At 41.4% G+C, this 23,173-nt stretch overlaps 1 protein-coding gene across 8 annotated transcripts in view; it reads left to right on the top strand.

Annotated features, from left to right (window-relative positions):
- The window catches only part of ARID1B (AT-rich interaction domain 1B), a 600,716-nt gene that overhangs the window by 360,066 nt on the left and 217,477 nt on the right, over nucleotides 1-23,173 (top strand). For all 8 annotated transcript variants that reach the window (XM_040429372.1, XM_040429374.1, XM_040429373.1 and 5 more), the window contains one exon: nucleotides 9,375-9,621. In XM_040429372.1, coding sequence (XP_040285306.1) covers nucleotides 9,375-9,621 — 247 coding nt within the window. The remainder of the gene's footprint in view (nucleotides 1-9,374; nucleotides 9,622-23,173) is intronic.

The raw sequence follows: 23,173 nt of genomic DNA, 5'->3' as shown, positions 1-23,173 counted from the left end.
ACTTAAAGAGAGCTGTCCATGCTCTGAAGCCATCAAACCTGAATGAACTAAAGATGTTTTGTAAAGAGGAATGGTCCAAAATACCTTCAACCAGAATCCAGACTCTCATTGGAACCTACAGGAAGCGTTTAGAGGCTGTAATTTCTGCAAAAGGAGGATCTACTAAATATTGATTTCATTTCTTTTTTGTGGTGCCCAAATTTATGCACCTGCCTAATTTTGTTTAAACAATTATAGCACACTTTCTGTAAATGAAATAAACTTAATTTCACTTCTCAAATATCACTGTGTGTGTCTCCTATATGATATATTTAAGTGACATTTTTTATCGTAACAACCAACGATTTATACAGGAAAATCATGACGATTAACAAGGTTGCCCAAACTTTCGCATCCCACTGTATGTTTAGCATATGTTCTATGCATACCTATTAGATATTCACTTTTCCTATTATATACCTGTACACTTTAACATGATGTGCATAGAGCTCTAACATTGACTACTTAATGATTCTGGATAATTAAAATAATATGCCGTACATACATTAAATAGCATTAAAGCTTCACAGTGGGATTTTGAGCAGTTTATCTCTACTTAAAGACAACTGCATACTGGACCAGCTTTTAGAAAAGGGAACATAGATGTGTTCTTGAAAGCGTGGATGATACAATCACTTCTGTACTGGCTCCAACAATTCATCTGGATGGTATTTTCTAGTTCCGCAGGAAGCAAAAAGTCATTAAGCTCATTTGCTGTCTAGACAATGCAACCCAGGGGCCTTTGGAAAAGCTTCTTACTATAGTCTTGTGTGAATTCACATTACAATCTCATCTTGGTAGCAGCTCACTATATTGTCAGGGTTGATGTGCACCATGATTACTCGGTATGTTGAGCTTCCTTTTAAACAGGTTAATAGAAAAATCATGCGTTTTCAGGAAGAATTGATTATAATCTCTATAATGTAAGCCCGCTTAATAGTTGAGGTGCTGGGATGTCAGCTTGAGCTATGAAACATGTTTTACATATTCATAGTCCTATAATGCAGCAATAAAGGGTAGTAGTGCCTTGATTATCAAATGTTAAGGGCTTATCCGAAAGTGTGAAAAATGTAGGCCAGCTTTTTTATTAGTTAGTTAGTTGGCTCAACACTCATTTGGCTGACGGCGATCTCTCCCGACCCCTCATACACATGCACTCTTGAATTGGTGGCACATACATGTGTCCTAAATGGGGTGAATGGAGAAAGGAGCTATCAGGCACCTCGGGCAGCTCTCAAAGAACAAATGTATTGGGTGATTCAAACCCAACTGCCCGATTCTTCTCTTCCTGGACATCTGTTGTTGGGGGAGAGTAGAGACTCCCGCACACACACATTGGATCAGCCAGTCCCACCAGAATTGGCAGGCTCAGACAATATTAATCTAATGTGAACGTCCAGCTGCAGAATCTTGAGGATACGGGAGGTTTCACATAGTTTTTTTTTTCTGGTTTTTAAAACTACAGTCATTGAAGTGGCTTCGGCAAGAAGAATAAGGCCCCTTTTACACGAGCGAGTTTTCCGCCCCGGAGCAATACGTTAAGTGAACGCACAGCAACCGCACTAAATCCTGACCCATTCATTTCAATGGATCTGTATACATGAGCGTTGTTTTTCACACATCATTTCAGCGTTGTGTGAGAATTGCAGCATGTTCTATATTCTGCGTTTTTCACGTAGCCCTGGCCCCATAGAAGTGAATGAGGCTTCAGTGAAAACACATGAGGCTTTATTTTTCACTGATTGTTGCTAGGAGATGTTTGTAAATCTTCAATTTTTTTTCACGTGTGTGGAAAAACTTATCAAAAACTGAATGCAATTGCAGACCAATCTGACTGAACTTGCTTGCAAAATGGTGCACTTTTCACTGAACGCACCCTGACACAATCCGTATCGTTCGTGTGAAAGAGGCCTTCCTTCGGCCTAAAAAAAAGGAGTCAAAAACAGTCACAAATACCGTGGCTTTACAAAAGTGTCTGTAAAACCAACCCTTAGGGGCCCTTCACACAGAAATTGGCTGTGGCATTTTTTGGGGAGGGGCTGTAGAAATGGCAGAATAACGATCTGCATGTTTTTTGCCGGCTGTGTTGTTTTACGTATTTTTTGTGATGTTTTTTGCACACAGTGTTTGCCAACCAGCGTTTTTTTTAACGGTCCTACAGCATACTGCATTTTTAAAAAGAATACAGGAAGATAAAAAAATGTCACCTAATAAAAAAAAAAAACAACCTTGCAGGCATCATCCGTCCCCATCATAGAGTGCACCACTGTATTTTTATGCCTAGAGAGATAAACACTTGATGTGCAGTATTCGCATGATTCTGTATAATCATGTGTTCAATTATTTCTCTAGAAGAAGTTAGAATGGGAAATATATAGTAATAAAAGAGGTGTTTCCAGAATCCTTGTGGCCTCCCTTTGAAGTGTCGGCCAGTAACTGGCGATAGCTATTAGTCGCTGTTTATTAATCTTCACAAGGCTTATCATTAGTTTCAACCTCCATTTGAAAAGACCTGTTCTCTTGACTCTGACGGTGACCTGATTCAGTGCTTACGCCAGATTACTCCCAGGGCACTCGTGCATGGAGACTGCCAAATAGCAATGTTTTTGTAATTCCGGCTATAATCCGCCAGTGAATGATCTAATGCCGTTAAACATATTCTATTTAGCTTTTTTTTTTTACTTTGCACTACTGCCAGGAGTTTTTTTTCTTCATTTATTTTGTCACTTTACCCATTCCATTAAGGAGCAGGATGAACATTTTGCATCTGTTTGCAAATCTGTTTAGTGCTATTGCACTGCCGTTTACACAGTGGCAAAGGCAAAATGAGCCTAAACTACTTGCTGCCTTTTTTTTATTATCCTGAATGCAGTTTCATTTGCAGATAGTACACCCAACACAAGAATGTTAGAGTGTACTAATCCTTAGCTGAAATAGTTATTCACACTTGAGTACTTTAATGGAGCAGTTAGCAGCTTCAATTGCACGCTTTTAACATGTAAATGGTTTACTTTATAGTGGAAGCGGCAATCCCATCCCCAGTTGTTTCGTACTCCATTTTATGTTTGACTGTTACAACTGCATTTGTTTTTTAATGTCTGCCTCTACATGGGTTTGGGGCAGGATGGGTTAACTTTTCGCTCTCACAATCTGCAAAGTCAGAAACAAAAAGAATGTGATGCACTGATACAACAGACAATCTCTACATTCTGCAGCAGCCTCTGAATGTCAGCGTAATTCATTGTCCTGCCAATATTGATAGAGTTGGTGGCTGTGTGCCCTTCCCAGGAATGGTGGATTAGGGCCCCTACAAACCTGAATTTGTTCTGACTAAACAAAACAAAACACAAGGAAACTGCTTGTTCCCCCCCCCCCCCATAAGTATGCATTTTGTACAGCCTTTTTCAATAGTGTTTTTATTTTCAAAACTGTGTAAACCACAGTTATTCCTCCCTATAGAGAAGGAGATGTAAAAACACCAAAAGCTTCAATATGCTGTGTTTTTTTTTTTTTTTTAAACCTAGACCCAAAAAAGTCAACCAATTAATAAAAACACCAGTAGCTAAAAACATTAGTCCTGCGTTTCATATTTCACATAGACTTTCAGGGGCAAAAAATGTGACTAAAACCGCAAACGTGAACAAGACGCCTTTAAAAACCTATGTATGAACCGACTCTTAAGGGCCCTTTACACTGGCCGAGAATAGGAACGCTCGTTAGTGATTATCTGGCGGTGTAAATGTACAGATAATTACCCGATGAACGAGCAAAACACGCGGTTTATCCGATTGTTTGTGCGCACACAGAAATTGTTGTTTGCCGTCACCAGGTCATGCTGTGTAAATACGATCTACTGCCAGCAAACAGGTCAGCAAGGGGAAGAGCGTTGGCATTAGTGGTCACTCCTCCCCATACTGTGAAGGAGCTTGCTACATGTAAATGCTCCGTTCTCCTCCACCAGCCGGCAGCAGATTGTCGGGAAGGAACAGCCTTGTATGTTATAGGTAGTTTTTTGTACTGGATTCTCTGGGCAATAGGAAGCCAACGAAGCGATTGGCAGAGAGAAGTGACAGAGGAGTAAAGGGAGAGTTGAGGATGGACTGGAGGGGTGCTAGAGTGTTAGATGGGAGACCACAGAGGAGAATGTTGCAGTAGTCTAAAGTAGGAGGGAGACGCACAAGCATTTTTGCAAAATCCTGGCAGAGTATTGTGCAGATCTGAGAGAGATTTTTGAGTTGGAGGCGGAAGAGGTGCAGCTTTATATCTACTGTTAAGGCTACTTTCACACCTGCGTTTAGGTGCGGATCCGTCTGTTATCTGCACAGACGAATCTGCACCTATAATACAAACGCTGGTATCCGTTCAGAACGGATCCGTTTGCTCTACTCTGTAAAAAAAAAAAAAAAATCTAAGTGTAAGTCAAACGGATCCGTCCTGACTTACATTTAAAGTCAATGGGGGATGGATCCATATTGTGCCAGTGACAAACGGATCTGTCCCCATTGACTTACATTGTAAGTCAGGACGGATCCGTTTGGCTCTGCATCGCCAGGCGGACGCCAATTCGCTGCAAGCAGCATTTTGGTGTCCGCCTCCAGAGCGGAATGGAGGCTGAACGGAGGCAAACTGATACATTCTGAACGGATCCTTATCCATTCAGAATGCATTGGGGCTGAAATGATCCGTTTTGGGTCTGCTTGTGAGAGCCTTGAAACGGATCTCACAAGCAGACCCAGAAACGCCAGTGTGAAAGTAGCCTAAGATGGCCGGACCATTGTAAAAACCAAGCACTTATTACCTCCTGTCTCACCCCTATCTCCTTATAGAATGTAAGCTCTTGCGAGCAGGGTCCTCATGTTTTAATTGTTGACTTGTTTGTAGCTCTGTTATTTATGACTGTACATGAGCCCCCTGATTGTAAAGCGCTGCAGAATATGTTGGTGCTATAAATTATATTATTATTTATTATTAAAATAAGTATTAACTGGAAAATGTGCCCAGGTGAGTAAGGCTGCGTTCACACGGGCGAGATTTCCGCGCGGGTGCAATGCGGTAGGTGAATGCATTGCACCCATACTGAATCCGGACTCATTCATTTCAATGGGACTGTTCAGATGAGCGATGATTTTCACGCATGCTCTATATTCTGCGTTTTTCACGCAACGCAGGCCCCATAGAAGTGAATGGGGTTGCGTGAAAATCGCAAGCATCCGCAAGCAAGTGCGGATGCGGTGCGATTTTCACACATGGTTGCTAGGTGACAGTCTATTCACTGTATTATTTGTTATAAGGGAAAATAATAGCATTCTGAATACAGAATGCTTAGTAAAATAGCGCTGGAGGGGTTAAAAAAAATAAACAAATTAACTCACCTTCTCCTCTTGATCGCGTAGTTCCCAGTCTCTTCTGATGAGCTGTCGGCTAAAGGACCTGTGGTGACGTCAGATCACATGCTCCAATCACATGGTCCATCACCGTGGTGATGGACCATGTGATTGGAGCATGTGATCTGACGTCACCACAGGTCCTAGCCTGTAGTTCATCATGAAAGAAGTAAAGAAGAGACCGGGAACTACGCGGAAGAGGTGAGTTAATTTTTTTAAATTTTTTTTTAACCCTCAATTGATCACCTACTATGCATTCTGTATTCAGAATGCTATTATTTTCCCTTATAACCATGTTATAAGGGAAAATAATACAATCTACACTACAACGATCCCAAACCTGAACTTCAGTGCAAAAAACACTGACCGCAATTGCATTCCTACTCGCGCGGGTTTGCCGCAACACACCGGGACGCATCCGGACCTAATCCGGACACGCCCGTGTGAACCCAGCCTAATACCTTTTTTATCATTTATCGTATTTTAATTGTCTGAGACACGCCTTTAGGTTGTAAGTAGCACATTATTATGTTATCATTTCAATATTAGAATAATTATTGCTATATTTTTGCTTCCTTTATTTTAGTAAATGACAATAGCTTCTTTACAAGGGAATAATACAGTAGACTGCATTAGTGTACATTGGATTTGTTTCTATTGGGCATAGTTCTGCTTCTTTTTTTTTTTTCAGCAGACATCATATATCTGATAGTACTTGTAAAAGAAGAATGAACTGGTGCCCTGCTGACTAAATTGTCCTCCAGAGTGGTATTAGTTACAGAGTGTCTTAGTTAACTAAGCTCGATGCTTGGAATGGCACAGAACGGCTGTCATTAAGAATCTAAATAGCTGTGCACTAGGGTGTATGCATGTAAGGCAGCATGATAATGCCTATACAATTTACATATGTAAATATTGTGGAGTCGAGCCAAACACTGCTAGGGCAGTGTGTATTACTGACTCGTGTATTAGAGCTCACCACTGGAACCTTGGATCGCTATGTGGAACCTAATGGTGGATGATGACCTATGAAGCCATTATTTTCCTTAGTGTTGGCCCCCAGAATATATTGAATCATGATACCTCCACTAGATTACTATCCAGTTTCCTTACAGTGGTCTTTCTGCTGGCCCCATGTTGCAGGCGAGTCCAAAATAGACTGAAGGAGGGGCAACATAAGTAGTCAGGGACAACAGAAGTAGGTGGGGGCAAGCAATACCCTAGGGCTGCACATAAAACCTCCCCACCAAAACCAAATACCACAGTGCAGCATAAAATGCTGCCCTATCACCATACTGGGGACAGTGATACAGTAGAATTCAGAAGGAAGTAACTGATGCTCCCAGCATTAATGCTGAAACTGTCAGATGGTTATGTACCTGGATAGTGGCCATGAAGAGGGTTCAGGCAGTCCCCTGGGCATCGGCCCACCGGGAAATTTCCCTGTAGGGTCTATGGCCAGTCCGCCCCTGCTTATATTCTATATGTATAGATTAGATTCACACTATAGACTGCTGCAATGCATCTAGGAGAGACAAACCTGGATCATTCATAAGTAGTCTAGCAGAGATGCCTCATAATATGCTCAGTTTTGGACACCGGCCATACAGATATCTGATGTTATCCAATGCGATATAATCAAAACCTAATACCCAAATCTATGCACACTGGAGTGGAGAATATTACTTGGTAGAATGTGTTTTTCATGGTGTAATTTTAGGATAAGGCCATCATATAATTGAAATCTGTAGGGCTGTTGTAGTGGCTGTTGTAGGGGCTGTTGTAGGGGCTGTTGTAGGGGCTGTTGTAGGACTCTGTAGACTATTACTGAAGTTGTGTTCTATACTGTGATCCCCTGGTTTTTCTATGCAGGTCTGTTCAGGTGCTAGTGGTGAAAATGGCTTTTCGGTTCAACTGTGCCAATAAGAAAGCAACAGCTTCCAAGCTGAGTTTAGACCACTGGCAATTCACACAACAATTTGTTAGATCTGTCACATTATCTGCAGTAGCGGTCAGGGCGCAGGCAGGCTGTAAGCATCTTTTGTCAGCCCTGTGCAGTTATTGCTTACGAAGAAAAAGATATTTCCTTGCCTTGTTTTTGGCGAGTCATCTTTTATTCATCCTGCTTTGTCAGGTTGTTTGGCGGAGGGTATGTTTTCACCATGGTAAATCTCCTTCACGGAAATCCTTTCCCTGTGTGAATAATCACATTTTAAAGGTTACCCCAGGTCAAGCTATGCTGTGGAACTGGAGCCTGCCTGCCTCCCTCTCAGCCCCCCCTCCTCCTTCTTCCCATAATATATTTTAGGCCTTACACACTGTGGCTTCACGTGACCTCCTTTGCTTTTATGAATGAGTTGCATCAGGTTTGTGAGAACAAATCCCTGGAAGGCTTGAACTTGAGGAAATGCATGGGACCCATCACTCATTTCAGCACACTTCCCCAGGGGATTAGCAGAGCGGATTTGCTAAGCAATCAGAATACAGCGGACTGTAACATTTTGAATTGTTTTTCTGTTTTCAGCCTTTTGCTATTTCTTTCAACAAGAACCCCCACCCACCAACTGGTATAATATCAGCTTTCTGCAGCATCTTATCTGTGACTGTGCACACCTGTAGGTAGATGCTCTAATTCTATTACCCGACCCTGTTATTACATTAATTGAAAACAGGAGCTTGAATTTCTTCCTAATTTCTCTCTAATCATGCATAACCCGCAAAAACTCCTTTCATCTTTGTAATTCATGGTAGCATTTTTTTCTAAGGAATAGTTGACTCAGTAAAGACAAAGGAATAAGCTATATAAGTGCATAAAATAAATAATAAGCTAGAAAAATAGGACAATCAGTTTTTGAGTCTTCAGCTCTAAGGTTGGGTTTTCATGTTCATATTTCTGATGCAGTTTTTGAAGCCTACTCCCAGGAATGAATTAAAAAGGCGAGAAGACTTGGACAGATATACTAAGCCTGTAGATGGCATAAATTTAGGCTGTATAGACCTGTGCCAGATTTATTTCAGTGTCTCCAAATTGTACACCAGAATTATGGGGCAGTTTTGGCAAAATAACCAGTGTAACTTAACTTAAACCTTGCAGTTTTCCGTTAAGCCACACCCCATTTTGGACCAGGCACAGACACTTTCTCTAAACCTAGATGTACCAAATTAAACCACTTTTGGGTGCAATTTATACCAAAGTCTAGGTGCACTCACATTAGCAAATGTGGATCTCAGTCTTTTTTTTTTTTTTTTTTTTTTACGTGTCCTCCATTTTTACTCCTGGCTTTGGATTCAAGCACTGCATAAACTCAGCATTAAAGTATGTCTGCACAAATTTTCTGTAGATTCTGGTGAATTCACAGCATTTCTGTGGTATTGGCTCATATTTCACCCTCTACATTGCATGGGGGCAAATGTATGGCAGAAAACTGCAACTTAAATTGACAAGATGAGAAAATCTGCACCACATATAGAATGGATGAATCTTAAAAATTCTTCTAATAGCAAGAGTGTAAAGACCTTAAACTGAATTTTTTTTATTTTTTTGCTGCTGCAGGATGTTAGATTAAATTTACACTGTCTGGTAACTTTACACCACCTATTTGATTCCTTAGTTTACGTCAAATAATGCACCAAATTATTGGATAATTTTTTGGCACACAGTGTATCGTTTAAACCAATCCCATATCAATTAAAGCCACCCCACATTCCCACTAAGCCACATTCCCTTGTCGGATAAAGTGGAAAAAGTGTGTAAAACAGTTAATAAACGTGGTGCAAGGTATGTACTCCAGAATTCTGGTGCATTTTGATTAGTAAATCACCCCTAATCACCTCTGGAATTCAAATGAATTCTTATCACCATGGATTTTTCTCTCTTTTTGCTTCTGCTGCTTTCAAATGGGTCGTATGACATGTTTAACCGTTTAAAAATATTTCTCGTCTATTCTGCAGGACCTATCTGGTTCCATTGATGACTTACCAACTGGAACTGAAGCAACGTTAAGTTCTGCTGTAAGCGTTTCAGGTTCTACCAGCAGCCAGGGGGAGCAGAGCAATCCTGCGCAGTCACCCTTCTCGCCACATGCATCACCACATCTACCAAGCATTCAGGGTGGTGGGCCATCACCATCCCCCGTGGGATCACCTGTTGGAAGCAACCAGTCAAGATCAGGTCCAATATCACCTGCTAGCATTCCTGGTGAGTGTTACTATAGCACTGCATATTAAATTAAACATTTTGGGCTAATACATGAAAAACATGGTATACTAAATAACTAGATGAGCACTTCTGTCCATCAATGTGAATTATGTTGTCACTTGCAGGGAATGAAGAATGGTGACAGTCTGATGGCAGGCCCCATGAGGCAGGCCAAACTCGTATCTCTAAATCATTATGAGTATCCCATATAAAGAAGCAATTTCAAATGCATTACTAGACCAAGGTCAAAATAAACTGATGACCATGACTTATACAAAGTGTGAAATCTTAATCATATCTGGAATGTGATCAGCCTCCAGCAGAAATGAAAATATTTTGGAAAAGGCAGCCTATTTAAAATAAAGCAATACCTTACTGTATGGCCTTCTCAAACATGCGATTTCTGGGGACCTGACCAGATTCTGATTAAGTTTCAAGAGGATAGGTCATCAGTTAAAAAGTCTCAGAAAACCCTTTTAAATGAATTGTGACACCTCCCAAATCCATTTCAAAGTAAACATATTGCCATATAGGGGAGGTTCCCCAAAACCTAACCATACCTTCCTTGTGAGATAAGGTCATCCAATCCTGAGAAATGCTTCTTTTTTTATGCCGATATGGTCTTTGGTGCACCATTGGTAGAGTGCTCCATTTGGTTCACCATCGCTCTGTCAGTAATGCGGCATAGGTCTTTCTCTAATATGTATAATCTGACAAACAGTCACAGTGTCAAATCCACCCAGAGAGTGAAACTCAAGAATACTGATAGGCTGGGACCCTCGAACCTATGTAATCCACCCTAATAGAAACTAACCCCTAATGGCCCTATTAGGGTGGATTACATAGGTCCGAGGTTCCAGATGCTGAGGGTTGCTCTTCTCAGGGCGGGTGCTCCAAATGCAGCCATCCAGGTACTCCCCATCTACAGACTAGGGTCTATTAGGGATAGTGTACCTAGGCATCAGTTACACGGCTGGATTTTGGAGCCCACAATACCACTGAGTTTTGTGAAGCTGTATTTGACCGCCCAAGCTGTACCATACGGTACCTGATCTAGCCCTTCATTCTTTCTTTTTTTAGCACCTTATTTATTTTATTTGCAATACTAAGTAAAAGTTCCCAGCCTATCAGTATTCTCATAGGTCTTTCCCTATTTATTTGACAGCCCCTGAGATTTCAAAGCTGGTAGTAATGATGCAGGGGACACCACGCGCAATGAATGGAAAATATCAATGGTGCACCAAAAACCTTATTTGCATTAAAATGAAAAGACACATTTCTTAGGATTAGAGGACCAGTTTTTTTTTTTATTGTAGTGTATGGTTATATTGGTGGTATGCTTATGGATTTTGGAGGTCACAGACTCCCTTTAAAGCTATTCACTTCAATTTATTATTAATGTGAATCATGCCAATGTTCATTACATCATTTGCAATCTCAAATCTTCAACAATATACTAATTGTTGTGGATCAGCTATAAAGCAGCTATAGTGGACTCTGTCCAAGTGACCATTTTTTCTTCAGTTCAGTTATAATAAATTTGTGTTGCTTAGAGTGCGTCTGAAGTATTGTTCTGTGTGACTGTTACATATTCTAGACTAGCTACTAATACTTCTGCTACCACTACTACAAGCCCTATGTTGCTGGACATCTCCTGCCTTGTCCTGCCTTGTCCATCATGTTCCATACTTTACTACTGCTGCTGCTGGGAACCCTCTCTACTGGGAAGGATCTCAGTCCTGATATCAGACAGCTTCAAAATGAGTACACAGTGTGGGCAGGGCCTGGGAAGGCAAGTAGGATGCTTGACTGTATAGCTAGAGATAAAACCATTTGTAACAGAGAGATTGTGATCCTGTTTATATAGAGTGCTAGTGAGACCATATCTGGAATACTGTGTCCCACCTACAAAAAGATATAGATGAAATGGAACAGGTGCAAAGATGTGCTACAAAAATGGTGGAGGGTCTGAAGCATAAAACTTCAGGATGGCCTTAAAGAACTTATGGGGTCATTTATCAAGTAGAATTGGCTTAGTTGCCCATAGCAACCAGATCCCACCTTTCATTTTTGACAGCTCCTTTGGAAAATGAAATGTGGAATCTGGTTGCTATGGGCAACTAAGCCAGTTCTACCTTACACAAATTTGATAAATAGCAACATTAATCATTAAGAAATAATATGAGGGCAGACTAGATGGACCTTGTAGTCTTTTTCTGCCATGTATCTTCTATGCTTTACCCTGCACAGTATAAGAAATTTGAAACTGCTCTAAAAAAAGGAATAATTTTTTGATGGTGTTTGTAAAATGCTGTTGCCAGGACGATATATACATACCTCCCAACTTTTGAAAAGAAGGAAGAGGGACACTATGAGTGCCGTGGCAATTTTCTTTCCATATTAGGCCACACCTCTAACTCCGCCAAAACATAACTATACACCTACTCCCGCCCATTCCCCTAAATGCCCCCACTTAGTAATTATTTCCCCTTTTATGCAACCACACAGTAGTCCAACATGCTCCACCTTCACATAGTATGCCCAGATATGTGCCCCCTCACAGTACTTATGCCCTCATTGTGACCCCTTCACCACAGTCATGCCAACATGTGCCCCTTCATAGTAGTGAGGCCCAGATATGTGCCCCCTTCACAGTAGTTATGCCCACATGTGCCTCTTTCACAGTACCTATGCCCAGATGTGCTCCATTCTTAGTACTTATGTCCGAATATGTGCCCCTCACAGTAGTTATGCCCTGATATGTTCCCCCTCCACAGTAGTTATGCCCTGATATGTTCCCCCTCCACAGTAGTTATGCCCAGGTATGTGCCCCCTCCAGAAGAAGTGAAAAAAACTAACTACATGCTCACTTACTTCCTCCGATCATCTGAGCTCCCCAGCAATAGGCAGATTACACATATTCTATACACTTTATGCTTTGTAGGAGGAGGAGGAGCACAGCTGACTCCTGGCCTGCCCTGCCCCTCCTGCACAGACCAGCCGTGTGGAGCTCTGGCAGGGGGGGAGGGATAGTGAAGCGGGGAGCTCCCTGCTTCATCATTACAGGCAACTATCTATGCGTCCTATGGATGCAGAGACAGCTGCCTGAGAGCTGGACATACCTCATCCGTTCAGGACCATGGGACAGCCACTGGTCCCTCTAAATCCAGGAATTTGGGAGGTATGTACAGTTGCAAGAAAAAGTATGTGAACCCTTTGGAATGAAATGGATTTCTGCACAAATTGGTCATAAAATGTGATCTGATCTTCATCTAAGTCACAACAATAGACAATCACAGTCTGCTTAAACTAATAACACACAAAGAATTAAATGTTACCATGTTTTTATTGAACACACCATGTAAACATTCACAGTGCAGGTGGAAAAAGTATGTGAACCCTTGGATTTAATAACTGGTTGAACCTCCTTTGGCAACAATAACTTCAACCAAATGTTTCCTGTAGTTGCAGATCAGACGTGCACAACGGTCAGGAGTAATTCTTGACCATTCCTCTTTACAGAACTGTTTCAGTTCAGCAATATTCTTGGGATGTCTGGTGTGAATCGCTTTGTTCAGGTCATGCCACAGCATTTCAATAGGGTTGAGGTCAGGACTCTGACTGGGCCACTCCAGAAGGCGTATTTTCTTCTGTTTAAGCCATTCTGTTGTTGATTTACTTCTATGCTTTGGGTCGTTGTCCTGTTGCCACACCTATCTTCTGTTGAGCTTCAGCTGGTGGACAGATGGCCTTAAAGGGAACCTGTCACCAGTTTTATGGTGTCCTAACTAAGGGCAACATAAATAAGTGACTGATTCTCTTAGCAAAATGCTGGGTCACTTTTTTTAATTGATCCAGTCAATCTGCCAACATCTTGTATTGAAAAGCTCCAGCTGATAATGATGAGTCCTGAATATTCATGAGCTCCTGACTTTCCCCGCCTACCTGCTGCTGATTGACAGTTATTTTCCATATGAATCAGCAGCAGGTGGGCAGGGGAGTGGCTATAGCTGTTAATTAAATAAACGCTGGACTCACTGACATCACGCTGGACTCAAATCAGCTCATTTGCATGCGGCATGTGGCATCTTTGTGTGTATATTATGAGTTAACCATCTATCACACCAGTAAGTGAATACATCTAAGGTACTTTTTAGTGGTTAATGATTGTATATAATTAGTTAGATTATAATCAAATATCCAAATGACAGGTTCCCTTTAAGTTCTCCTGCAAAATGTCTTGAAAAACTTGGGAATTCATTTTTCCTTTGATGATAGCAATCCGTCCAGCCCCTGACGCAGCAAAGCAGCCCCAAACCATGATGCCCCCACCACCATACTTCACAGTTGGGATGAGGTTTTGATGTTGGTGTGCTGTGCCTTTTTTTCTCTACACATAGTGTTGTGTGTTTCTTCCAAACAACTCAACTTTGGTTTCATCTGTCCACAGAATATTTTGCCAGTACTGCTGTGGAACATCCAGGTGCTCTTGTGCAAACTGTAAAAGTGCAGCAATGTTTTTTTTGGACAGCAGTGGCTTCCTCTGTGGTATCCTTCCATGAAATCCATTCTTGTTTAGTGTTTTACATATCGTAGATAGGGATGTTAGCATATGCCAGAGACTTTTGTAAGTCCTTAGCTGACACTCTAGGATTCTTCTTCACCTAATTGAGTATTCTGCGCTGTGCTCTTGCAGTCATCTTTACAGGACGGCCACTCTTAGGGAGAGTAGCAGCAGTGCTGAACTTTTTCCATTTATAGACAATTTGTCTTACCGTGGACTGATGAACAGCAAGGCTTTTGGAGATACTTTTATAACCCTTTCCAGCTTTATGCAAGTCAACAATTCTTAATCGTAGCTCTTCTGAGAGCTCTTTTGTGTGAGGCATCATTCAGATCAGGCAATGCTTCTTGTAAAAAGCAAACCCAGAACTGGTGTATGTTTTTTATAGGGCAGGGCAGCTGTAACCAACACCTCCAATCTCATCTCATTGATTGGACTCCAGTTGGCTGACACCTCACTCCAATTAGCTCTTGGAGATGTCATTAGTCTAGGGGTTCACATCCTTTTTTCACCTGCACTGTGAATGTTTACATGGTGTGTTCAATAAAAACATGGTAACATTTAATTCTGTGTGTTATTAGTTTAAGCAGACTGTGATTGTCTATTGTTATGACTTAGATGAAGATCAGTCTTTATGACCAATTTGTGCAGAAATCCATATCATTCCAAAGGGTTCACATACTTTTTCTTGCAACTGTATATAGTTTCTTTAAAAAGATTTTCTTCTTTAAAAGGGGAACATTTTGGACTGCTTGTTACAAACAAGCAATTACTTCTTCTGATACCACCATGTATGAATACCGTATATGTCGGCGTATAAGACGACTGGGCGTATAAGACGACCCCCAACTTTTCCATTTAAAATATAGGGTTTGGGCTATACTCGCCGTATAAGACTACCCCTGAATGCCCAGCCCTCCCTGTCTTCAAGACGATCTTCTCCAGTCCAGGGAACTGACTGGGATCTGTGGATGGCACTGTTATGGGAGGGGGATCAGTGGATGACACTGCTATGGGGGGGATCTATGGATGACACTATATAGCATCTTATGCTATATGTGTCATCCACAGATCCACCCCATGACAGTGCCATCCACAGATCCCCCTCCCCCTAAACAGTGCCATCCACAGATCCCCCCTAAACAGTGCCATCCACAGATCCCCCCTAAACAGTGCCATCCACAGATCCCCCCATGACAGTGCCATCCACAGATCCCCCTCCCCATAACAGTGCCATCCACAGACCCCCCTCCAAATAGTGCCATCCACAGATCCCCCCCTAAACACTGCCATCCACAGATCTCTCTCCCCATGACAGTGCCATCCACAGATCCCCCTCCCCGACGCCCAGAGGAGTATACATTTATTAACTGTAATCTGTAAACTTTAACTTTAAATGAGCGCTCATGTCTTTACTATTGTACCTTACTCTCAGCTCTGGTAATAGGCAGTGCGGGCGGCGCTCACTCACTGACGTCACGCGCCTGCGCCGCCTAGTGGAAGGAGCAGGCACGTAACGTCAGACGTCAGTGAGTGAGCGCCGCCCGCACTGCCTGTTAGCGGAGCTGAGAGTAAGGTACAATAGTAAAGACATGAGCGCTCATTTAAAGTTAAAGTTACAGATTACAGTTAATAAATGTAGTGAGCGGTGGGGCCCTGTATATTCTAACACCCAGGCAAGCGTCCCCGTCACCATGGGACCGCCTGGGGGTTAGAATATACCATCGGATCTGAGTATACCCGGCGTATAAGACGACCCCCGACTTTTGAAAATAATTTTTAGTGTTAGAAAGTCGTCTTATACGCCGGCATATACGGTAAGTTTTGCACGTTTTGTTTTTTCATTTTCTAAAGGATAACAAGTGCAGTGTGTTTTAAAAAAGCGGTTACCATTGGCTACCATTCTTTTACTCATAGCATATATGTTGCTGTCACTTTGTCATTGCTAATGCTGTCTTGGCGGGATTGAATACAGTCCTAAGAGTCCTCAGAGTCTTACAGATTACTTTAAAGTCTATGTACAGTCGTGGCCAAAAGTTTTGAGAATGACACAAATATTAGTTTTCACAAAGTTTGCTGCTAAACTGCTTTTAGATCTTTGTTTCAGTTGTTTCTGTGATGTAGTGAAATATAATTACACGCACTTCATACGTTTCAAAGGCTTTTATCGACAATTACATGACATTTATGCAAAGAGTCAGTATTTGCAGTGTTGGCCCTTCTTTTCCAGGACCTCTGCAATTCAACTGGGCATGCTCTCAATCAACTTCTGGGCCAATTCCTGACTGATAGCAACCTATTCTTTCATAATCACTTCTTGGAGTTTGTCAGAATTAGTGGGTTTTTGTTTGTCCACCCGCCTCTTGAGGATTGACCACAAGTTCTCAATGGGATTAAGATCTGGGGAGTTTCCAGGTCATGGACCCAAAATGTCAACGTTTTGGTCCCCGAGCCACTTAGTTATCACTTTTGCCTTATGGCACGGTGCTCCATCGTGGAAAATGCATTGTTCTTCACCAAACTGTTGTTGGATTGTTATAAGAAGTTGCCGTTGGAGGGTGTTTTGGTACCATTCTTTATTCATGGCTGTATTTTTGTGCAAAATTGTGAGTGAGCCCACTCCCTTGGATGAGAAGCAACCCCACACATGAATGGTCTCAGGATGCTTTACTGTTGGCATGACACAGGACTGATGGTAGCGCTCACCTTTTTTCTTCTCCGGACAAGCCTTTTTCCAGATGCCCCAAACAATCGGAAAGAGGCTTCATCGGAGAATATGACTTTGCCCCAGTCCTTAGCAGTTCATTCACCATACTTTCTGCAGAAGATCAATCTGTCCCGGATGTTTTTTTTTGGAGAGAAGTGGCTTCTTTGCTGCCCTTCTTGACACCAGGCCATCTTCCAAAAGTCTTTGCCTCACTGTGCGTGCAGATGCGCTCACACCTGCCTACTGCCATTCCTGAGCAAGCTCTGCACTGGTGACACTCCGATCCCGCAGCTGAATCCTCTTTAGGAGACGATCCTGGCGCTTGCTGGACTTACTTGGACGCCCTGAAGCCTTCTTAACAAGAATTGAACCTCTTTCCTTGAAGTTCTTGATGATCCTATAAATTGTTTATTGAGGTGCAATCTTAGTAGCCACAATATCCTTGCCTGTGAAGCCATTTTTATGCAACGCAATGATGGCTGCACGCGTTTCTTTGCTGGTCACCATGGTTAACAATGGAAGAACAATGATTTCAAGCATCACCCTCCTTTTAACATGTCAAGTCTGCCATTTTAACCCAATCAGCCTGACATAATGATCTCCAGCCTTGTGCTCGTCAACATTCTCACCTGAGTTAACAAGACGATTACTGAAATGATCTCAGCAGGTCCATTAATGACAGCAATGAAATGCAGTGGAAAGGTTTTTTTGGGATTAAGTTAATTTTCATGGCAAAGAAGGACTATGCAATTCATCTGATCACTCTTCATAACATTCTGGATTATATGCAAATTGCTATTATAAAAACTTAAGCAGCAACTTTTCCAATTTCCAATATTTATGTAATTCTCAAAACTTTTGGCCACGACTGTACACTTTGGGGCAATTATATTTTTATTATTGCATTGTACTTATTTTGAGCTAAAAATCTTTTTTTCAATTGATCATTAAGATAAATATTTTGAACCATTGTCTTTCTGCAGCCTTGAGTTTTTCTAGTAGCTGGCTTTGAATTTTCACTTTGTTCCATCAGGCAGCTCAGCTGATGACTCCGGATCTCTGACCTCCTAAACACTCATTATAGCTCAATTCTTATGTTATTGATGAACACTTATTTAAGTCACATTCTTATGACCTTCTGGTAATTTTGAGATAAGTGGGGTCGTTTATCAAACTGGTGTCCAAAATGAAAAGGTGGAATCTGATTGGTTGCTATGGGCAGTTCTACTTTACACCAGTTTGATAAATGACTCCAAAGGTTTATTATATGACTGCTACAAAGTACCAAAGTACCAATCACACAGCTAGAAAAACATTTAACCCTTTTTATTCAGTGCAGGGGCATAGCTATAGGGGAAGCAGCTGCTTTGGGGCCCCCAAATCAGAAGGGGCCCATCCAGGAGGAGGACTAAAAGATTTTAATGTCAGTTCCCCCTCATCATTATATGCAGTAAGGCCTCCTTCACACAACTGTATAGCTTTTTCAGTATTTTGTGGTCCGCAAAAAATGGATCTGCAAAAGATACGGATGACATCCGTGTGCATTTAGTTTTTTGCGGAATGAAACATCTGGCCCCTAATAGAACAGTAGTATCCTTGTCTGTTATGCAGACAATAATAGGACATGTTCAATGTTTGAACAGAAATACGGAAATGGAAGGCATACGGAGTAACTTCAGTTTTTTTCGCGGATGCATTGAAATTAATGGTTCCATATACGGTCCGTATACGGAACGCAAAAAACGGAACGTTAGGCAAGAGGCCTAACACTGTAGGAAACAGATTGAAAGGCTTCTGGGCCTCGTCTGACTAGCCACAGGCGTGAAGGTTGCAAAGGAGTTGCCAGGGGAGTGGGAGTTAGGTAGGGGCCAATTCAAAAATTTGCCGGAGGGCCAGTCATACTCATTTCTAGTTACGCCACTGCTTCAGAGCCCTCCACTGCTGGGCTTGGTAGGGGGTATAGGAGACTGCCTGATTGATTGATTTATTTTACTCGTATAGCGCTGACATATTGTGCAGCACTTTACAGAGAATAGCATCAAGCTGTCCCTAATGGGGCTCACAATCTAAGCTCCCTATCAGTATGTTTTTGGATTGTGGGAGGAAATTAGGGTACCCAGAGAAAACTCATACAAACACTGGGAGAACATAAAAACTCCAGCACACAAAGTAAATGTATGTAGTGATGTACTGAATATGCACAAATCAAATGATAAATTCCTCCTGTGTTCTCTAACAGTTTCATTCATAGCTAGTATTACATTTTTCAGCTGATCAGCCTTTACTCCCTACGCACATTGAGCCTTATGCTGTCAACGGTTCACAGGTTTTCCTTCCTATTACCACTTTTAGTCCTAACCACAGCATATCAAGAACACCTTCAAGATCTTAACAGGTTCCAGTGTAACAATATAAATAATGTTATTCACGTCAGCAGTCAGTCTGCAAGATGATAGGTATAAAACACCATTCACATGTATTGTACTGTCATTTGTTGCACTTAGTCTGCAACAAATCCTTCATGTCTGAATAGGGCTTTATCATAAATTGTGGGTGACTTTGATTGTTTTTTTATTCTGGAAACTTTTTATGAAGTTTGTAATCCTGTAATTTATCATGTAAATTCGGGTGTATGTATAATGCATCTAGAATTGTTAGGAAAAAATAATTTCCTGAAGAGAGAATTCCCGGGCTGCTTTTTCTATGACGAGTCACATTTTTACTCTTTGTTCGGTGGCGTGCAGGAAGAACACTGTAACACATTTAGCCTGGTGTGATGTTTGGGAACCCAAACAATGCTGTGTTGAATTCTGAAATTATCCACAATAAGGATGTGTTTGGGAAAGCAGACTGATGCCAGTGCTGCACAAATAATGAGATTGTCTCTATATGGGATGAGTTTTTTTTCCCCCTTCTCTTTCTTTGACTAATTTTGCCGAAACCAGCAGTGAGAGCTGACACAGCACATCATCAAAATGCATGGCTGCTGCCAGACAACGTAGCAAATGCTAATTTCATTTGTCTTGCTTCCCGTGCCAAATCGTACCAGTTTACTAACAAAGCAAAAATGTAAATAAGGGAAACTGTTTCAAGGCTCTGTTTTCCTTTTTCGCCTTCTTTTTTTTGGCTTAAGTCTTCCGTCAGCGGTTTCCCTAGCAGGTTGTCTCAGCAGTATAGTGTCCGTTAAATATTAAACAGGGGCACAAGGTCTCTGAAAGATAGAATGCTGAGAGAGGGCATTATATGGGACAGCGAAGAAGCTTTTCATATGAACCAATTCAGTACACTAAGGGACTATAATCCCATAGTATTTTTAACCCCTTGTGGCACTGTATTTTTAATTAATGGAACAATAGCATGATAAAACACACCATGAAAAGGTATCCACAGTAAAAACAAAGGCATTTCATGGTAGCTCTAACTCAAATTTACCTTAATTTTATTCTGCATATATGATGTCACTTGATAACAGTTGGGCATCATACAGTACTTTTTTCCCCTGATAATATAGTATGGCTAAAAAAAAAATGATGAAAACTACCTACAGAAACGACAGTAATTCAGTATCCCTACCGTAAACATGTTAAAAAAAAATAATAATAAGAAACTGATGGATTTAAAGGGGTTATCCCATTACAACAGTTTATCCCCTATTGACAGGATAGGGAATAATATCTGATCAGCATCGATGTCTGATCAGCAGTGGAGTGGCGGTTCAGCTGCATTCAATTCTGTAGGAGTGCTATCCCCAGCAGTCCCAAAGAGCTGAATGAAGCGTCATGCCATCCATTTTAACTAGGGGAACTTTTTATTTTCCCATTAATGCCACCATTTTGAGGTACATGTAATTTGTTAATTACGTTTTTGGTGTGAGAGAAATGGGGGGGGGAGCAACGATGCCATGTTTTTTTTCCAACTGTTCATTGTTGTATATATAATATTAAATGTAATGGCTTATATGGTGGGTATATATGATGTTGGGTTAAATGTAATATATTGGTTGAGTTTTATGATGTTTGAGGACTGAATTATTTCTTTAAAAAAAAATCACATCGGCAACACTTCATCATAAAAAAATAAATAAACTTGTTCCACTAGGGTACTTGATTCTGATATCATTTGGTAGCATAAAATATTATGCCTTGGCAGCCTATCGGCAACCATGAGGTGCCAGTGGGCTGACAGAATGACCTTCTTTCCTTTGTCAAATAAATGCTGCAGATCTTATTGACTAAGACCTCTATAGGGTTAAATTGCCAGGATCAGAGCTTTGGTGGGAGCACAGCTGTGTATTACCATTGCGCTCCAACCACAATTTTGTGCGTACATTGTGATGTGTGTGATCTATCACTGTATGTGAAGGAGGACCTATAAGGTTTGTAATGGTAGTAATGTATATTTGAGTGTTTGCTCTTCTCATTAGTAAGGGTACAGCCACATGGTCAGGTACCTTGATGCAGTTTTAGGAAGCCCAAATCAGGAGTGTATCATATAATGACTGGACAGATGAAAGGACAGATACAACTCCTCCTCTTTTTAGAAGTTACTCCTGGTTTTGGCTTCCAAAACTGCATCACGAAACTTGAATGTGTGGCCATGCCCTAATAAAATTACCCAGAATAATATATCTATGGAAGTTACCAGCCTTTGGGATAGAACTACACACAGTGGCCATGCTGTGGTTGGGAACTGGTACAAGCCATAGCAACTGAATATTAATTAATTAGAACAGAATTTATTTAGTTTCCATTGTTAATGGCTGCGCTGGTTGGTGAAAGTTGCAGACCACATAAAGTTAAAGGGTAGCATCGCCAAGTGCTAAAGCGCAGAGTGCATAGAAGTTGCCAGCGCTCTGCTTACTCAAAAACCACAGAGTTTCAAACCTCCTCTGTCATTGAAATCAGCACAAAAACTGCAGCGGCATGCAAGACTTACATCACCAACACAATGCCAAGTGTCAGCTTTGAGTGGTATAAAGCCTGCTGACATGGGACTCTGGAGAAGTGGAAACACGTTCTGTGGAGCTACAAGCAATGCTTCTGTATCTGGCACTCTGATTGACAAGTCTGGGTTTAGCGAATGCCAGGAGAAAGTTACCTGCCTGACTGCATTTTGACAGCTGTAAAGTTTGTTGGAGGAGGGATAATGCTGTGGGGTTGTTTTTCAGGGATTGGCCTAGGCCCCTTAGTTCCAGTGAAGGGACACCTTAATGCTTCAACATACCAAGACATTTTGGACAATTGTACACTTCCAACTTTGTGAGAACAGTTTAGGGAAGGCCCTTTTCTATCCCAACATGACTGTGCCCCAGTGCACAAAGCAAAATCCATAAAGGCATGATTGGCTGATTTTGGTATGGAATAATTTGACTGGCCGGCACAGAACCCTTACCTCAATGCCATCAAACACCTTTGAAATATACTAGAATGGAGATTTTGAGCCAGGTCCTCTCATCCAATATCAGTCAAAATGCTGTTCTTGATGAATGGGCAAAATTCCCATAGGCACACTTCAGAAAGCCTTCCCAGAAGAATGGAAGCTATTTTTGCAAAGTGCGAACTAAGTCCAATGGTATGTCATAAAAGCTTCTTTAGGTGTAATGTGTAGGTGTCAATTTTGTCCATATAGTGTGTGATGCAATTTAGAATTGAACAATGAACAGTTTTTCTTAGTTTCTTAAGTATTTTTATATTCTATAAATAAATCAAGATTCATATAAATGGTAAACTGCATTTCTGAGAATAGTGTATCTGTCATCTATTTATTTAATCCGTTTTCTCTGAAGACTTGCAGCAACTGGATACTTAAAGAGGACCTTTCATGGGTCCAAACATTGTCAGATAACTATCTGGACATGTAGAGCGGTGCGCACGGATCTCACTGCACTTACTATTATCCCTGGTCGCCGCTCCGTTCGCGCGCTGTGGCTCCGTGAACTTCTCCCGTGCTGTATGGTAATTGCTACTATCGGTTCACCAGGGAGGAGACTGCCCTGTTTCTCCCTGGGCGTTCCTTCTCCCTGGCTGTAGCGCTGTCCAATCGCAGCGCAGATCTCACAGCCAGGGAGAAGAAAAACCTACTGATGCCCCGTGTAGCCAAATTGGGCATCGGTACTTGCGCTGAACACCTTCAGCCTCGCTGATGAGGCTGAAAGTGTTCAGGCTGCAATTTTTATTTTGGCCACGAGATGGCAGGCCAGGATAAGAAATTTTCAAAATTGACTTTCAATATCAAATATAAAATCACTGAAAGAACAAAATGAAAAATTTAAAAACATAATT

The sequence above is a fragment of the Bufo bufo genome, chromosome 4 (genome assembly GCF_905171765.1).
Source record: "Bufo bufo chromosome 4, aBufBuf1.1, whole genome shotgun sequence".
Classification (NCBI taxonomy): Eukaryota; Metazoa; Chordata; class Amphibia; order Anura; family Bufonidae; genus Bufo; species Bufo bufo.
The sequence above is the reverse complement of the archived record's forward strand: the minus strand, read 5'-3'. Positions and strand labels throughout refer to the sequence as shown.